This window comes from Arctopsyche grandis, chromosome 13 (assembly GCF_051622035.1).
Source record: "Arctopsyche grandis isolate Sample6627 chromosome 13, ASM5162203v2, whole genome shotgun sequence".
NCBI lineage: Eukaryota > Metazoa > Arthropoda > Insecta > Trichoptera > Hydropsychidae > Arctopsyche > Arctopsyche grandis.
In genome coordinates, this window is record NC_135367.1 from 12,229,396 (window position 1) to 12,247,740 (window position 18,345).

Below are 18,345 nucleotides of genomic sequence, written 5' to 3' on the forward strand. Positions count from 1 at the left end.
CATTTGAATTAACATTTTCATAGCATTTTTAATATTTTAAAATGATTGTCATTGCAATCATTTGATTCAACGTCTATCAGCTCGATTTTATAATAATATGATTTCTAATGTGAATTGAAATTGCAGAAGACCCGGTTTGTTTGAACGTTGTACGGGATCTCTAAGGAGACATCAAAACAATTTTCATATACTTACTAAAATAATCCTTCTTGCTTATTGAAAAAAAAATTGCGCTAGCCTTAATTGTAGTATTGATCAATGGATTTTCAAATATTATAACATTTATATACCCATACTATATAAGTATACTAAAAAAAACTGCTAGAATGTTTCTATTATAATACTTGCAAGTGCCTTTTCGTGTTGTAAACGTTTCAAATATTAAATTACTCAGTTCGGACTATTCCGAGTTTTCACACTAGTTGATGTCTCCTTAGGTCGAAAAAATGGTACTTAACCTTTAAGACGCTTAATTCCGATTCAAGATGGCCGCATATGGAATTTTCAAGTTGGATACCATTCGCTCGAAATAACCCGCAATAGTCTCGTAGCTATCGTACACAATCTATACATTTTTATATGAAAATCGCAAGTATTTAATCTATCAAGCAAATAAAATAAAATACGTTTCGATAATTTCGCTTCGATAGTTTATTTCGTTCCCGATGACGGTTGTATTGAATCTCGCTTGTTGTTTAGAGCCAATTTAGCATATAAATATACAAAAACAGGTGATACTACTTATATATCTACTTATATCGTAATATACATATATTCAATTTAAAAATATTATATTCCTTATACGTTAGTAACGGTTTACAAGTAAACATTGTTGTATGTATGTGAACAATGCCAGTGTAAATTTTTTCCCCTCTTGCTAGATTTACCAAAATTTTTCATCGGTGACGAAAGTGTATTCGCGCGAAGGCTTCTCTGTATATTTTTTTATTCTACGGTTAAGTGGGTCAAGTTGAGTGCCGAGATTTGGCGTGAAGCTTTGGGTTGTTGGAATTACGCGAGGCCTTAGAAAAGAAATTGAAGAAGTGATTAGTCCATTACTTAAATGAAAAATGTTCTGTACGACTAAAAAGTTTACTCTATTGTGATTATTATTATTTTATTTTTTTTTGTTATCGTGGGTCAAAGCTTTTAACTTTATTTATTTATTATGTTATTTTTATTTTATCGTTGAAAAATGTTTAGCGTAAAACTATAACTTATTTAATGATTATATTAAAAATGTGATGTTACTATTAAAATCTAAATAAACATAACACACATTCACATATAATAAAATACACGGTGCATATGATAAAATAGCTTGTGTCAAAAGAAATTAAATAAATTAAAAAAAAAAAGTAATAAGTTAATCGCTTTCAAAACTGTGCGAGAGGTGTCGCAATATACCGTATAGTTTCCAAATAGTCAATAATATATAAAAATTTAAACTTTTAAGTCGCAAGTGTACGAAATATCTCTAAATAAGTAATATTACCAAGTATTTCCTGTTGTTGTTATTCTAAGAAATATGCACAAATTAAAGAGAAAATTTGTTGTTATTTAACTGTGTCTTTTCATTCATTTATCCAATTTATTCAAACAAGGTCCCATCCTATTCAATATTCACTTGCGAGAATCTTGTTGAAGTTGTGTATGTATAATGCGCTTCTGATTGGCTGTCGTTAAATATTTATTTTTTTCAATTCAAATCAATTTAATAAAAAAACAAAATGAATGTTTTTAAACTTTAATTAGATTAGCCATGTTTTAGCGGTTTGTATTACAAATAAAAATGGAACCCACAAAAATGTTTTGAATCACTCGCAAAATCATCGCACAACCGCTTGTAATATTCCTATACTGTTCAAAGCTCTGAAATATCTGTACAAAGAACATCATATCATATACATATATAATATCGCTATTCTGTGGGTCTGTGTAAGATAACGCTCGCCGTACTATAATAGTCGTTTCGATTCGACATACATACATACGTTCGTCACAGCTAAAACACTGCCAACAAAACGTACGAATATAATAACAAAAGAAAAAAACTACAAATGTTTCTCTAGGCTAATAGACGACGCTAAGTCTCTGAGCATTTAGCGCCATCTATTGAAAATTTATAAAAAAGATTTTTTTTTTCTATTTGTGATTTATATTGTTTATATGTATGTAGGTAGGTGGTTTTTACCATTTTTTTTCATATTAAACAATTAAATATATTTAAAAGGTATTAGAAAAGAATTTGATCACGTGCACAGGACCGACACATTTCTTTTAATTTTTTATTATTTAATAACTTAATATGCCAACACCCATGCGATGATATTTCATTGAGTACAACACTAGTCATATAATACTAGTGGCCTGTGTGCACACAATTTGCTTTCGGTAAAATACCGCATTTCGGATCACCGGAATTAATATTTTTGAAAAGAGTCTCGTTTTTGTTGGTGATAATGTGAATGAAGTCATATGCCGCGTCTTTTTCCACGATATACGATTTCAAGGGGAGAAATAGAGACGGAACATGTAAACGAACATTCACACGCATTAGACAATTATTATATACGATAAATGTTGATGATAATTTAATGCATTATTTATAATTTAGACACACATATGTAAGTATATAATATATTTAAAATGAAAAATTAGGGTGTGAATATGTTGGGATCGTATGGTGTGTTTGCGAACGGTGATCCGGGTAAATTCCACGCCTTTTTAAGCATGTCTTCTTTTTGCATATCTTCTGAAGTCGGCAGGCCGGCGAGTCTTTGCATGTGATTGAATTGAACTTCTCTGACTTTGGCCATGTGTTCATCGGAGAGCTCGTGGATTGGGCGAGAACAGTTCAGAGTGGTAGTGTTGATTTTAGGCTCGTCTGCCACGAGAGAATCCCACCACTTTTCAATTTGTTTTTCTGAAATTAAAGTTGGACTTTCATATAAAGTTATTTAATAAAACTATCTTGAGTAGTAGCGATTGGACTTTTTATGATTGGATATTATTTGTGTATTTACTCGTATCGGTCTGATAATACATACCAAGATGAATTCTAATATGTCCTTCACTCATAACCCATAGAGTTTCAGCTGGTTTGATTTTGTGTGTCAATTTATCATTGATAAGAGTTTCCCATTCAGTTTTTGATCGATATCGGACTCGAATCAAATCCGCTGTAATGTTTACGTCCAACAATTTCGATGTGACTCCCGTCGGCAATGGAACAGTAACATCTGAAATATATTTTTTTCGTAATTAAATAATCCAATAACATAACAGTTTCGATGACATAATCATTGCCTTTACCTAATTCACAAATATTTTGGGACCAACTGAAAGTCTCTCTTATAGCACCATTATATGATTCGCTATTTTCTTGTTTATGATCATGATCTGGAGATTTTGTTTCAGATGAAGTTTCAGGAAATGTTTCATTGTTGTCTGGAGGTACGTTGATATTGTCATCGACAGTCGATTTTCTACCTTCGATGTCGGAATTACTGTTTATGTTTAGTGATTGGAAGCTGATATTTTCCGAGGAAAGGTCTGCAGTTTCAGCATTTGTTTCTGGTGTTTGTTCTACAAGAGCCATATTAATATTTTCTAAATCGTCGGATATATCGACGGAGAATGACTCTACATCTTGGTCTTCGAATGTGGTGATCTCTACCTCTTCGGCTATGGCGGCTGGTAAGAATATGCCTCCATTTTGTAAATTTCGATTGGGATTACACGATCGGAATATACCAACAACTATTTTCTCAGCAATACCTGGTGGGTATCCAGCATCGTCAGTGCCGTCTTCCGATATGTGATAAAAATTCGTACTGAAATAATTAAAGTTATAAATAAATAATGCATAATGATAAGATATGAAAATATATTACGAGAAAGACCAAAATATTACAGATGTAAAAACATAATATACGAAAGTAATGTCAAGGTGTGATGAGTTAACAATTTTAGATATACTATATCAACTTGCAATGGCAATACGAATAACAAATAACTTAATAACTTAAGGTTTTCTTTAGAATTACGCTTACCTATTCGCTAATAATGTAAATACATCGTTAAGGAAGTCAAGAGGTCGACCTTCGTGAGCTTGGAGTGCTGCTAGTAGAGATTCTGCCCCCGGAGATACGGAACTTGGCATGATTTGAATACTTTTTTATACTCTTAACCTAAACAAAACGCTTGACGTTTACCCAACAATAACACAATTTGGCCATAGCAAAAGTCTGAAGCTGTTGCTTTGCGAGAATAAAATAAAAAAGATTAAAAAACCTTTTCATATAAAAATATTTTTTACTTAAACAAACAAACTTACTTTGATTTAAATTTAACACTGTATGTATCAAGAAATATCAAAATGACCATGGACTAAGGAAAAGTGACCAACAAAATTTTATCTTTGCACAATTTGGGTGTCTCGTACAATATTTCGATTGACGGAGTTTTTGGATGCCAGATGTTCCGTGATCGAGATTTTAGTGGCGTGCACGAGATCGCTTTTTGCAGAATAATCATCGAACCGATTTTGGAATAATATGGCTTAAAAAACATAAACATTTTTTTGTATTTTATATAAACAGCTAAGGTTGGTCACTCTGGTTGTCAGTTGTGCGTTCTGTCAAAGTGACGTTTCCATATGAGCTGAAGGATAGAAATCTGCAGGATGTGATGGAGTGTCGACTCTGTCTATCTGCTGCACCAGTTGGATCGTCTGTTTCTATTTATGCTAATCTAAATGTGGTTCAGCGCATCTGGAGCTGTTGTCAGCTACAGGTCTGTTTATTTATTGTTAATATTAAGGGACACAAAAACTTCTATAAACGATATAAACATGGTTGTGGCTATTTGCAGGTACTGTATCTGCGAATAATTGGCTATTTGCAGGTACTGTATCTGCGAATAATTGGCTATTTGCAGGCACTGTATCTGCGAATTATTAGCTATTTGCAGGTACTACATATATCTGCGAATTATGAGCTATTTGCTATTATATCTTTGAAATCAGGTACAATGCATAAGAAATAATCAAATGACTTGAATATTTAACGACATCAAAATGTGTTTTAAACAGTTAACGCAAAATTGTTCCGAATTATCGTAATAGTTCTAAATTTTTTTTTTTATTCTTATTTAAAAAGGTTTATTTTATGTACATAAAATAAACCTTTTTCCCAAGTATTTTTAAATAAAAATAAGTAAATAAAGTAAATTGGATTAAGTGTTTTTATACATTTAATTAATGAAGAATGTTGACATCAATTCGAATATTACTTCAACCAAGCAAATTTTTTTAGTATACAATTTTAATTTTTTCCACGCAAAGTTTTGGACTACAGTAATTAGCTTAGTCTATAGTCATTAGAAGTATGTATGTATATTATGGATAGTTGTTGATAATACCACTACTGTAAGTACACAAGGTAATCTTATTTTTCAACTTAAAAATCTAATTAACTAACTAGTATAGAACAGATTATTTACTGTACTATGTATTTTCTATGGCGATTTCAAATGTAGTATTAATTCACATTTTGTTTTTTAATTTAATCTGCAATTCTGCTTACTGAAGAAAATGCGTTTAAGGTAAATAGGCAAACAGACCATTTTACTTATTGTACAAGTTAATAACTTACTACAAATACAATTATTATTTTCTTTGCAGATAAAGCAAGGCGATGGATTTCCTGATATAATATGTTTGTCGTGTGATTCATTATTAGAATCATTCTCCAGTTTTAAAAATACTTGTATTAAAAGTGATCAAATACTAAGACAAAAAGAAGCTCAACATTTAAATATAAAAACTGAAGAAGTTATACTAGAACTAGATGATTTAAATTGGGACGATGAATTCGGTGGTAATTCGTCGTCACATCCCCGCCGCTCCACCATGGATTATGACCAAATTAGCTCAGTAGACGAAAGTTATGGAAAGCAATTTATTGTAAAACAAATTACAGGACCTCATTTTAGTCTAGATGTAAAACTTCGAAACACTGATGAAGAACACAGAAACACAGAAGGAAATCTACAGGTACATTCAATAAATATTACATACATATATTTCTTAAATGGTGTTCTGTGGAACTTTGGGGTTCGATGGGGTGAAATAAAGAATAGAAATCATCAAAGATTATTAAAATATATTAAAAATGCGGTTGCAAAATCTCTTCGAGATAGAATTTTTTTCAATTGGCTTTTTGTTATTGTGGTAATATATAGAAAGACTTTCATAATGATGTAATATAAGTTATTTGATGGAAATTTATATTAATATTAACAATTTATTTTGGGTTTCCTCGTTAGTTCATTGGTTCATTTTACAGGTGAAAGGAGAACACACTGAAAATCTTATACAAAAGTTTGAATACTCTCCAACAGAATTTACCAGGAATTCGAATTTTGTCGAAATCCATTGTGATACTTCCGAACTGCAATGTGATTATTGTGGAGAAGCATTCTACGACAAGCCTGAATTACATTCGCACATTTTAGAAGACTGCAAACAAACCCCACATATGTGTGGTGTTTGTTTAAAATCATTTGAAAATAATCTTTCTCTCAGACGGCATATGAAAATGCACACTGAGGATAAACCGCATAATTGCGATATCTGTTTAAAATCGTTCATATTTAAATACAGCCTAATGGTGCATAGGAATTCACACACCAACAAGAATCTATACAAGTGTTACATGTGCTACAAATCGTTTCCGACAAAATTCAGCTCATTACAACACATGAAACTTCACACCGGTGATAAACTGTACAAATGCAACACTTGTTCTAAATCTTTTTCGTGTAAATTCATGCTTGTGACACATCTGAAGACTCGCCACGGCCTTAAACCGTACAAATGTAACATATGCACAAAATCATTCGCCATCGCGTCGAAGCTGAAAGAACATCGGCAAACTCACAACAAAGAAAGACCGTACAAATGTAACCTTTGCTCGACATCTTTAAAATCGAAATACAAACTGATACTGCACATAAAGACGCACACTGAGGGGAAACCGCTCAAGTGTGAAGTATGTTCAAAGTCATTCATGTACAAAGCCAAGCTGGAAGATCACATGCACATTCACACCGGTGAGAAACCATATACTTGTGACATTTGCTCCAAGTCATACAGACTGAAGAGTGTCCTGGTTGAACATATGAAGCTACACGACGCGTTAAAGTCGCACAAGTGTGACGTTTGCCTCAAATCGTTCAATTCAAAGAGCTATCTATACACTCACATGAAACTTCATATGGGAAATACGCGATACAAGTGCGATGTGTGTGCGAAATTGTGCACATCCCGGTCGAATTTGGAGGCTCACATGTTCACGCACACCGGAGAGAAGCCCGAGTTGTGCGAGATTTGCTCAAAGTCCTTCGCGCGAAAACCACAGCTAGTGGCACATATGAGATGTCACACTGGGGAGCGACCGTACAAGTGTGATGTTTGTTCCAAATGTTTTCGAATAAAGAGCGGACTAACTAAACATTTGAAGATTCACAATCGTAGGTCGTAGATATGTAGACTTGCTATTGTGTATATATATATATATATATATATATATATATATATATATATATATATATATATATATATATTTTTGTATTTTAAAATTGGTGGCTTAAAATTTTGACTGATATTAATAGTAAAAGAAATTCGGATTTTTATATTTGCAGGTGGTGTAAAATAGTTTGGAATATTTTAATATTAGTTTTCATGAGTCGTTATGCTCCCTCGATTTTGTTATTTTACATTTTTTTCTGATTAGCTTTATATTTTACTATCAATATTTTCTTCTTCGTCTTCGTTTGCTTAATGCTGGGCGTCATGGTTATCTGGAATCCAGTGGACGATTTTCCTCCACTCCTCCCGGTCCTGTGCCGAATTTTTCAGCAGCGTTTAGGGACGACTCTGTCAGTTCTTTAATTTAATCTAACCTTATCTAGTCTTATCATAGTCCGTCCATCTTACCTAGTGTTCCGGTGACTACCAGCTTCTCTAGATTCTCCACATTCTTCCCTGCAATATTGCTTAAGTTCCAAAGAATCCTTTTTCTACATGTAGTAGAGAGTATCTTTGAAACTGTTAGCTCTGTGAGGATGGACGTGCTAGTGCGTCCTGCGATCCATGAAAAGCATCCGCCACCAGCTCCACATTTTGAAGGCATCCAAAATGTCCTCTCTCTTTTTTAGCGTATACTAATCACTATAATCCTAGTGATTATCCTAGTCCTGCTTGTATACATTTGGACAATACTTTTTAGACAATAAAAATTAATAATCGACTATGAGAAAAAGTTGCAGTCTTCCACGGTGAGCTTATATGATGAGCTACAAATACATACACCCAGTCTTCGAGTTCGCCGACATTTGGTATACATTTTTCGCTGTATACTCATTATATTTATCTACATGTAAAGTAGAAATATTATAATTTATTTTGACTTATGTAAGTATTTATAGTGAACCCTAATAAATTTGAATTGATATACAATTCATTTGAAAGTATTGCCTTTACTTTCCTAATACCAATTGCCGCTTAAATTAAGCTAAAAACATGAATCCTGTGACATTACTTACATATGTAGATCGATCAAAAGTGTTCCTTTTTACTATTACCCGATATAGTGATACTAGTGTTGGACCCGTTGATTTCAACGGGTGGTTTCGAAAAGGAATTGAAACTCTAATAAAAATAAAGTTAAAGATATTGAATCGACTGGTTTCGGAAAGAAATTGATGCACGAATTACGAATGACAAATTACGAAGTGATTACGAATTACGAATTACATTTTGTGCATCGCCGACGCCTCCGGCACCCCGGGGCCTTCGCCCCCGGCGCTTCCGTCGCTCCGGGGCCTTCGGCCCCAGCGCCGCCGACGCCTCCGGCGGCCGCACCGCACCCAGCGCCCCCGATGCCTTCGGCACCCCGGGGCCTGAAAAAACTGGGAAACTGAAAAAATGAGAAAAATGAAAAAAATGAAAAAACTGAAAAAATGAAAAAAATGAAAAAACTGAAAAACTGAAAAAAATGAAAAAACTGAAAAAAAGAAAAGAATGAAAAAACTGAAAAAATGAAAAAAATGAAAAAACTGAAAAACTGAAAAAATGAAAAATATGAAAAAAAAAATTTGTTCACCATACTGGTTGATTCATTATGTTCGGCGAGAGTTAGGACACACACACACACAGATTACCGTCTTTATATATATGCTATTAATTTACAAATAGTTATTAATATGTCATTTTTTTGTTAATAAATGTTTTTTAGGGGGGGCAAAAGTTGGCTTTTTGGAAGAAGCTTTTGATCGACATTTTGATCTACGACCTAAACTAGATCAGTGTTTAGGCCAGCAGTTTCTGCTGACCTAAACTTTTAGTAACGAATAATCGATTTGATTAAGATTCATAATATTTCAATTTGCATGCATGTTCTTGACATGGTCAAATCTAGGAGGGGAGGGGGGGTGCAAATACCCCCATCTGAAACTCTAAATAATGTCCCTGTTCTGAAAATTAAAAGTCATTAAGAGTGGATGAATTAAGTGATTTCAAACGAATTTTCTATACTTTACAATACTTTTGGAAATGGCTAAGCACTAGATTTTCCAAATTTTATTTTCGTATGCTCATCAAACAGAATTTATATGAGTTATTTCAAAATAAACTAAAACTGTCACAAATATATTTACTTAAGTAAACTATTTGATTTTAGTTTTTTTAAAGTCTGTAGGAATCTAGCACAACTTGTGCTAATACGAATCAAAACCAGCGATCTCATCATCGATCCTGAACAAACATGCATAACTCAAGAGCAACGACCCTTCGACCATTCCAAAAGAAAGAATTCATCGCTCGATCGTAAAAACGAACGAAACCCAACAGTGATGTAATCAAGATACCCAAACACGTGAAAGTCGTTAACGCGTGGCACATGCCCGCATTCTCAAACGAATGATGTCCTGGCACGCTGACCCCATAAACCACACATGTATCGAGCACGCGCCTCGAAAATAGGTCAAACACGTGTCCTGGAAACGAAGACAAAGCAAATGCACACGGCACGCACCAACCCAGAACGTATATATAGCCACGCAGCAGCACGCAACGCCAGAGAGAACCTCTGGAGTTCAACCAGATCACTTCTTCGAAGCTCAACCTCTTCGTACATACAATAACCATTGTAACAATTGAACGAAAATAAACGATCCTCTTACAAACACAAACGGTGTTTTCTTAGACCGGGACACGGTCAACACATATGTCCCGCGTACTAAAAGTCGCATAGAATAAAAAGTTATAAATAAGGATCTACTATAAAAAAAGTTGCTCAAAATGCCAATGATTGTACATATGTATATTAAATGGTTCGGTGATTATTCCTCACAAAACGATCTCGCACACATCACTAAAATCTCGATCACGGAACATCTGGCACCCAAAAATTCCATCCTTCGATTTAATATCATGTATGACATTTTTAAATGTCAAAAGATATGTATTTCATTTTTTTAAAACTTGACCAATCACAGAGCAGGAATACGTCCTGATGGTCCCTTATGGGCGGTGCTTTACAGTGCTACCAACACAATTACAGTATAAACTAGTAAACTATAATTTATATAGGATTTTGAAATCAACTAAGGGTTTGTTGAATGCTACATAAGTTTGCAAAAATATAAATCCATACTATTATCTTAGAAGTATACATTATTTCTGTTTAACAACAAATAATGTTAAAATTGAACAGATGGTAGCACTGCTTGTTGTATTTTTATAGGCTCAAGTGACATTTCAAGTTCTAAGGATAGTAGCGAGATGGAGTGTCGACTTTGTCTCTCTTCTGGACCAATCGAATTATCTGTTTCCATTTACGATAATCTAGACTTGCTGGTGCAGCGTATTTGGAGCTGCTGTCAACTACAGGTTAGTTCTTATATTAGAATAGCTATTATTTCTATTAACAAATGTATATGTGTATCATTTACAGCTCTTTGATTTATATCATCAATTAGGGTTTTTTAATATACCACTTTAGAACGAAAATTAAGTTATTTGCAGCACAAATGCTTTGTTAGATTTATTGGAAATAATTTTTTTGTGTATGATTTTTTTAATTTCTTATTTGTTTGTTGCCATAACTTAAAAACGAACATCTAAATTATCTTTAAGCGACTGATTAAGAATAGACAGGTTTATAGAAATACATTTTGGATCTATTTTTATATAATTTACTATGCTATTCATAGAACGTATATAATTTGAATGTGAATAACATTGACTTTTAAGGTATATTTATACACTTCATTATTCTTGCTTGCACATTACATTCAAATAATTATTTATATTATTTTTGTAGGTGAAACAAGAAGATGGGTTACCAGCTACTATATGCCAATTGTGCGAATCCAAACTTGAATCATTTAGTAGTTTTAAAAACATCTGTATTCAGAATGATGAAATATTGAAATTAAGATTAGCCGAACGTTTAAATATCAAAACGGAAGAAGTCACATTAGATGACTTTAAGTGGGAGAGTGAGCTTGGTAAAAATTCACCATCCTCTACGCGTAACTCTTATGTTGAAGACGAATATATAGAAAGAAAATCAAGCCAATTGGATAGTAGGGACTTAAAGCCTGCTATCGGGAAAGCAATAATAGACCCTCAACTTACTCAAGAAGGTAAACGTAAATATGTAAATGAATGTAATGAAGATAATACTGAAAACTCGCAGGTATGTAGTTTGAATACGTTATTTAATTCAATTAATGTTGATTATTATGTAAATTTATTTTAATCGTTGTTTTATTTTGCAGATGGGTGGAGAAAGTTGGTGTCCTCAAAACATGATCGAAATTGAAATCTCTCCTCAAGAATGTCAGGAAAGGACATGTCCAGATGTTCAAACATATTACAGAAATAAATTAAATGAACACATATCAAATCACGATGAGCTGATTCCATACAAATGTGAAATTTGTTCAAAAATTTTACCATCGAAATCCAAATTAGTAGCACACATTTACACTCATACTGGGTTAAAATCATACAATTGTAATACATGTTTAAAATCTTTTACTTCTCAATACTTGTTAGATGAACATATGAAAGGTCACGAGTTGAAATTACACAAATGTCAGATATGTCACAAATTATTATCATCGAATTATAAATTAGTAGCACATATGTTTACTCACACTGGGGAAAAACCTCACAAATGTGAGACGTGTTTGAAAATGTTTGCATTAAAAAACACCCTGGCTGAACACATGAAAATTCATGCTGAGGAAAAACCGTTCAAATGTGACAAATGTTCAAAGTTATTTGCGTCTAAATCTATCTTAGTGAGACATATGAAAATTCACACAGGGTTAAGATCACACAAATGTTTGATTTGTTTTAAGTCTTTCATTTTTAAACACAAATTACAGGAACATATGTTGTGTCATAGTGGATTAAAAGCTCACAAGTGTGATATATGTACAAAGACGCTATCGTCCAAATCGAAATTAGTTGCACACATGTGTAGTCATACTGGGGAAAGACCACACAAGTGTGATATATGTTCAAAATCGTTTATATACAAATCCAACTTGAATGAACATATGAAAATTCATACTGGGGACAATTTAAAATCCTACAAATGCGAAATATGTCAAAAGTTACTATCATCCAAATCAAAATTAGCCACGCACATGTACAGCCACACCGGTGAGCGACCGCATAAATGTGATATATGTTTGAAATCGTTCATATCTAAAAACAACCTGAACGAACATATGAAAATTCATGCTGAGGATAAACCGTTTAAATGTGATAAATGTTTCAAATCTTTCTCATCCAAATCCACGATGGTTAAACACGTGAAAACTCACACTGGAGAAAAACCATATATGTGTGATAAATGCTTAAAGTCATACAAATCCAAATACAATCTAAACGAACATATGAAAATACACTCCGGTGAAAATGTAAAACGACATAAATGCGAAATGTGTCTCAAATTGTTCTCATCAAAATCCCGATTAGTTATACACATGGCGTATCACACCGGGGAAAAGCCATATAAATGTGACAACTGTTTAAAATCCTTCCCGACCGTATCTAATTTGGAGGTACATATGAGGATTCACACCGGCGAAAATCTGCACAACTGTGACATATGTCCAAAATCATTCACTCAAAAACCTCTGCTGGTGCAACATATGAGATCTCACAGTGGGGAAAAACCGCACGAGTGTGTCATATGTTTCAAGTCTTTCAAATCAAAACAGTATTTAGAGGTCCATATGAAGCTGCACAGCGATGATACGCCACACAAGTGCGAAATATGCTTAAAGGCATGCGCTTCTAAATCTAATTTGGCAGTGCATATGTTGAATCACACTGGGGAGAAACCTCATAAATGTGAAATTTGTGCAAAATCGTTCAGACAAAAATCCACGTTGGTCACTCATATGATAACTCACACCGGGGAAAAACCGCACAAGTGTAATATATGCTCAAAATTTTTCGGAACCAAGAGTAAATTAAATCGACATTTAAACACTCACACTCGATTTAAAGAATAAGAATGTACACTTTCAAACATTGATGAAGCAATATATGAATCTTATGACGCGCTTTATTAATCTCCCTCAATGGTGACTTCACACAGTTTCGCAGCAATGATATAATTTTTTGATTATGTTTTTTGCTATATCGGAGGGATTTGTTATAGATCTCTTTAAGAAATTAAAGGTATCGATATAAAACGCATTTAGTTTGTATGGATAGATAACATTTTGTTGATATTTCAAGTTAATGCTATCAAAGGAAAATATTTATTCTTGTTTTTTTGTAATAAATTCTAAATTTATATATTTAACATATATTTTATTGCGAATCCTTATTACGTTAGTGCTTTCAGGGACGCTCTAAGGGGTGATTTGATGGTGCAGAACACCTGGGCGCCAAACTCCACGAGTAAAAAATTATATAAAAAATATATCGACAGCCAAAAAATATATTGAAATAAATTTTCTACGTCGCCAAAGTCTACGTTTCGTGTTCAAAAGTGTGGAAAAAAAGGACCAATGGCAGAAATGTAATGCACATTGACATGTATAAACGTTCAATAACTACAATTAGATCGAAAGTAAAATTAAATTGTCGATAATTTAAGCCTTTGTTGAGTTACATCAGTTAATATGTATATTACTTTAAGATATAATATAAATACTTATAAAATTATAAGTATTTTAAAGCAATGAAATATCACAATCAATAGGAAAAACATCTGACTATTGATTCCAATACTCACTTTGAGCACAGCAATACTAGATTTTGAGTTAAAGACCGCAAAAGCCAAAAAACTGTAAAAATCGCTCATATTTTTAAACGCTCATATCTCGTAAACGATCACCAACCAACAAAAATCATTATCATATTCGAATTTAGTGGGTCAAAGTTAGTAAAGATTGGTTAGTCTCCGCTCTGGTAACTCAAAAACGTGATTTTTTGTTGCTCAGTGTTATCAATTCATTTTAATAAAAAAAAACTACTAAAGGGGGGTCCTTTTGTTAAAATTTGCATTCGGGCCCAATTTTTCTAGTTATGCCTCTGAATAAAAGCGATTTCTAAACAATCTTTTTCGAAAGAAGGTTTATGGTAGCGTTAACACTAGCGGTAGATACCGCGTTATTTGACGGCGTGGAAACATACAGCGTGTTCCAATTTTTCACCAATCCGCGAGCCACACGACGCCCCTCCATAACTCGGGCAGTACCCCTAGGATTGCCTTGGGGGGATGTCGTCGGTATTTCAGAGAGCGTGTCGCGAACATATTTACGACATTTGCTCGGCTCATTACTTTATTCAATTATCTTTCTATTTACCCGGCTTCGCTCGGTATTTGTAATATAAACCGCTTAAACATGGCCAATCTAATGTGGCAGCTCCCCAGGTACTGGCCGTAAACCAACGTGTGATACCGCTTCTTCTGTCATAACAAAATGCAGTGCATACCATCACCTCATAACCACTTTATTGTTCAATTATCGTACTCTACTCATAACTGGTCATCTAAACACGCAACTTTTATTGTTCGCAGCACACCCACACCCACACCCACATCACAGCCTTCTACGAATCGAAACTCCAAGCGAGATGACATGACTAAACTACACCGTCACTTCTCTCACCCTTCTCCATATATATGGGGGTGGTATATGAGTACAAATATATATATATATATATATATATATATATATATATATATATATATATATATATATATATATATATTGATTAGGTAATATCGGACCATTTACAGAAGATAGAATATGTAAAATCAAAATTGTTTTATTTTAAAAAACGGACAGATTTATAAAATTCACAAATATCAAAATGTCAATATTGAAGTACCTACCTAGTTCGTTTTGTGACCCTCATTTATTAAAAAATGTTGCTAATTTATTGAAAAATGTGATTTTCAGGAAAGAGTTGAAAAAAATAGAGCAATCTAAAAGGTCGGGCTGCGGAGCTGATGAGATATATACATATACCATCATCCTCGACATTTCACGAACTGAGCTTTTTGGCCAACGTAGAAAAACCCGTGCTGACTATGGTAATCATCTTGATTATATTACTACTTTTGGAAAATAATTTATTTATTAGGTACTATTCGACCACATCAACTTTAGTCTCGGCCCGATGATAGTAATTCGACAATGGACTGAAAACAATATTAAACACCATGAAGATGGCATGAGGGCGAAATCAGACAGCGGTGAATGTGGGACGTGGTTTTTTTAGATACATATAGAAAAAACGTGGCATTCATCGAACGCGTACATGGGATAGTTTAGAATTTTATAAAGAAAATAAGAAACTTTTGAATCAAATTAGCAGTGTATAAATAAATATAGCAACAGAGGTGATGAAATTGAGTGAGAATGAAGATGATTAAATTCAACAATTAATTTTTAAGCGCACTTTTTAAGTTCCTAACTACATATGTATATTCCGGTTATTATGAAAGTGGAATAAGTCATATAATATTTCCTTTGAGATAATTGGACTTTTGTGTAAATTTGTTTTAAAAATTATTGTGATACCTTAGCCTTATGGGGGTCTACGTGACGAGCCGGAATCTGATATTACCGAAAACGCAAAGATCGAAAATCGAAAGATCTTAAGTCGAAATATCAAAAAAAGAGGGTGCATGGTAAACGGTACATACTCACTGTATGACCGGCCTTATAGATATAATCTTTTCCCGCACAATTATAAAGAAAATTGTAAAATAAACATTTTTTTGTTAAATGTTCTCTTTTTTTGTCCATGACACTTGGCAACCCTAGCTTATGGTGATTTTCGATGATAGTGCGATATAACTAGAGGTAGGATAGTCACAGTGCTATACATTGTTGTAAATCCTTTGTAAAAAAGGTTCCGCAAACCTTTAACAATGCATTTACAACCTTTGAACAATACGCGGCACCTTCTGGGTCCGGTGACTAGATATAACCATGTCTTTGAATATATGTATATAAATATAATGTAGCATAGCAATATGAAAAATTATTACGGTAAATAATAATTACGGATCACAAATGAAATTATTTTATTTAAAAAAATCAATATAATACAAATATACATAAAAAAGAATAACAAAGATAGTAAAAAAATAAAAAGCAAGAAAGAAATATGTATAGTAAAAAAACAAGTAAATAATAATGATAATTATATAGGTTGACCTACCACGGTGTCTACAAGGTTACAAGGCTGTTCTTTTTTTCTCATCGAAGAAATACTGTCGAAACTCGTCTCTGACTGTTTTTGCATCTGACTTAGCATTTCGATTAAAAGAAGTGGAAAGGCTAGTTATTGTGTCTTTGTCTTCTTCTAATGCAATATCATCAGCTACTAATACATATGGAAAATTCGTCGTGGTGTTGGGCAATGGACATGGCTCTGGCAAATTTAATTTGCGTTGTTCATAGAGTTCCCAAAATTTCGTATAGAATAAAACTCCACCATCTGAGATTTTTCCGTTTGTTCCTACATCAATCATGATGAACTCTTTTCTCGCATTAACCAAAGCCATGAGGATAATGCTATAAAAGCCTTTATAATTGTAGTATGAGGGACCTGAAATTCGAGGTTTAATAATTTCAATGTGTTTGCCATCTAGACTTCCAATGCACCTGGGATTTCGATTTCAATTTCAATCGAAATGCATTTGCGATTTCGATTCATTCTGCATCTGTTGTTGGCATCTGAAAAATTTTAAATTATTTTTTTTTTTTTCAGGAAGATTATTCTCAACAACACCAAAATGAAGTAGTACAAAAAGAGTCTTTGATATATTCGTCTCTTAATGATGACGATGAAGGTGCCGAAAATAACAAAGAATAGGCCGAACAAAAAAAATGAGCTGCTTGCACAAGCATGCACTATACTGTCTCGGCCCATTGTTGAATCTCCCCAAACTTCTTTCGATCTAATGTGTGCGTCCTGGATTGAGAGTTTAAAAGGCTTAAATCCGAAACTAAAATTAGATAAAGCACATGCCATAAACAATATAATATATGAAGCTCAAACGAAAAATTTGTATTATACTGAAATTAATAATTCATTATCTCTCACATCTTTATCAAACTCATCGCCACATGTTATCCACATACCCGAGAATACTAGCTTCAATTTACCCAAAATACAAGTAATAGAAGGGTTGGAACCATCAACACACATTACCAAACGTCCGCCAATTATCCACATTCCTAAAAATATTAAATACAATCCAGGTATATGAATAACAGAAGGGTTGGCTTCAAAAAATTTTATAAAACATCAAACAACATCACACATAAACATAATCATCTAGTCATCATTTATTTTTTACATACCTCCTTTATTATTGTATTTCATTATAATTTGTTTTTTTGTTTATGTAAAATGTTTACTATATAATAAGTAATATAAATAAAGTTTTTATATTACTTTGGTTTCTATTTTTACCTTTATATACTTCTTGATCATCGGGCCGAGACTAAAGTTGATGTGGTCGAATAGTACCTAATAAATAAATTATTTTCTAAAAGTAGTAATATAATCAAGATGATTACCATAGTCAGCACGGGTTTTTCTACGTTGGCCAAAAAGCTCAGTTCGTGAAATGTCGAGGATGATGGTATATATATATATATCTCATCAGCTCCGCAGCCCGACCTTTTAGATTGCTCTATTTTTTTCAACTCTTTCCTGAAAATCACATTTTTCAATAAATTAGCAACATTTTTTAATAAATGAGGGTCACAAAACGA

The 18,345-nt window shown here is 33.2% G+C and overlaps 3 protein-coding genes across 4 annotated transcripts; 2 read left to right on the forward strand and 1 right to left on the reverse strand.

Annotated features, from left to right (window-relative positions):
- Nucleotides 1-640: 640 nt before the first annotated feature.
- LOC143920863 (nudC domain-containing protein 3) lies at nt 641-4,306 on the reverse strand. The gene is made up of 4 exons (XM_077443858.1): nt 4,056-4,306; nt 3,316-3,836; nt 3,051-3,242; nt 641-2,926 (listed from the first exon to the last, which is right to left on the reverse strand). The coding sequence occupies exons 1-4, from the start codon at nt 4,163-4,165 to the stop codon at nt 2,658-2,660; spliced, it is 1,092 nt and encodes a 363-aa protein (XP_077299984.1). The 5' UTR covers nt 4,166-4,306; the 3' UTR covers nt 641-2,657.
- A 6,489-nt stretch (nt 4,307-10,795) lies between these two features.
- On the forward strand, nt 10,796-13,899 carry LOC143921074 (uncharacterized). The gene is made up of 3 exons (XM_077444199.1): nt 10,796-10,957; nt 11,391-11,768; nt 11,851-13,899. Exons 1-3 carry the CDS (start codon nt 10,850-10,852, stop codon nt 13,603-13,605), a joined length of 2,241 nt encoding a protein of 746 aa, XP_077300325.1. The 5' UTR covers nt 10,796-10,849; the 3' UTR covers nt 13,606-13,899.
- A 1,120-nt stretch (nt 13,900-15,019) lies between these two features.
- Nucleotides 15,020-18,027, forward strand: LOC143920864 (uncharacterized). Of its 2 annotated transcripts, none has more exons than XM_077443860.1 (3): nt 15,020-15,247; nt 15,511-15,644; nt 17,333-18,026. In XM_077443860.1, exons 1-3 carry the CDS (start codon nt 15,231-15,233, stop codon nt 17,359-17,361), a joined length of 180 nt encoding a protein of 59 aa, XP_077299986.1. In that variant the 5' UTR covers nt 15,020-15,230; the 3' UTR covers nt 17,362-18,026. The 2 variants fall into 2 exon arrangements, with proteins under 2 accessions (XP_077299986.1, XP_077299985.1); XM_077443859.1 differs by having other exon boundaries at nt 15,023-15,239; nt 17,333-18,027.
- The last annotated feature ends 318 nt before the right edge of the window (nt 18,028-18,345 follow it).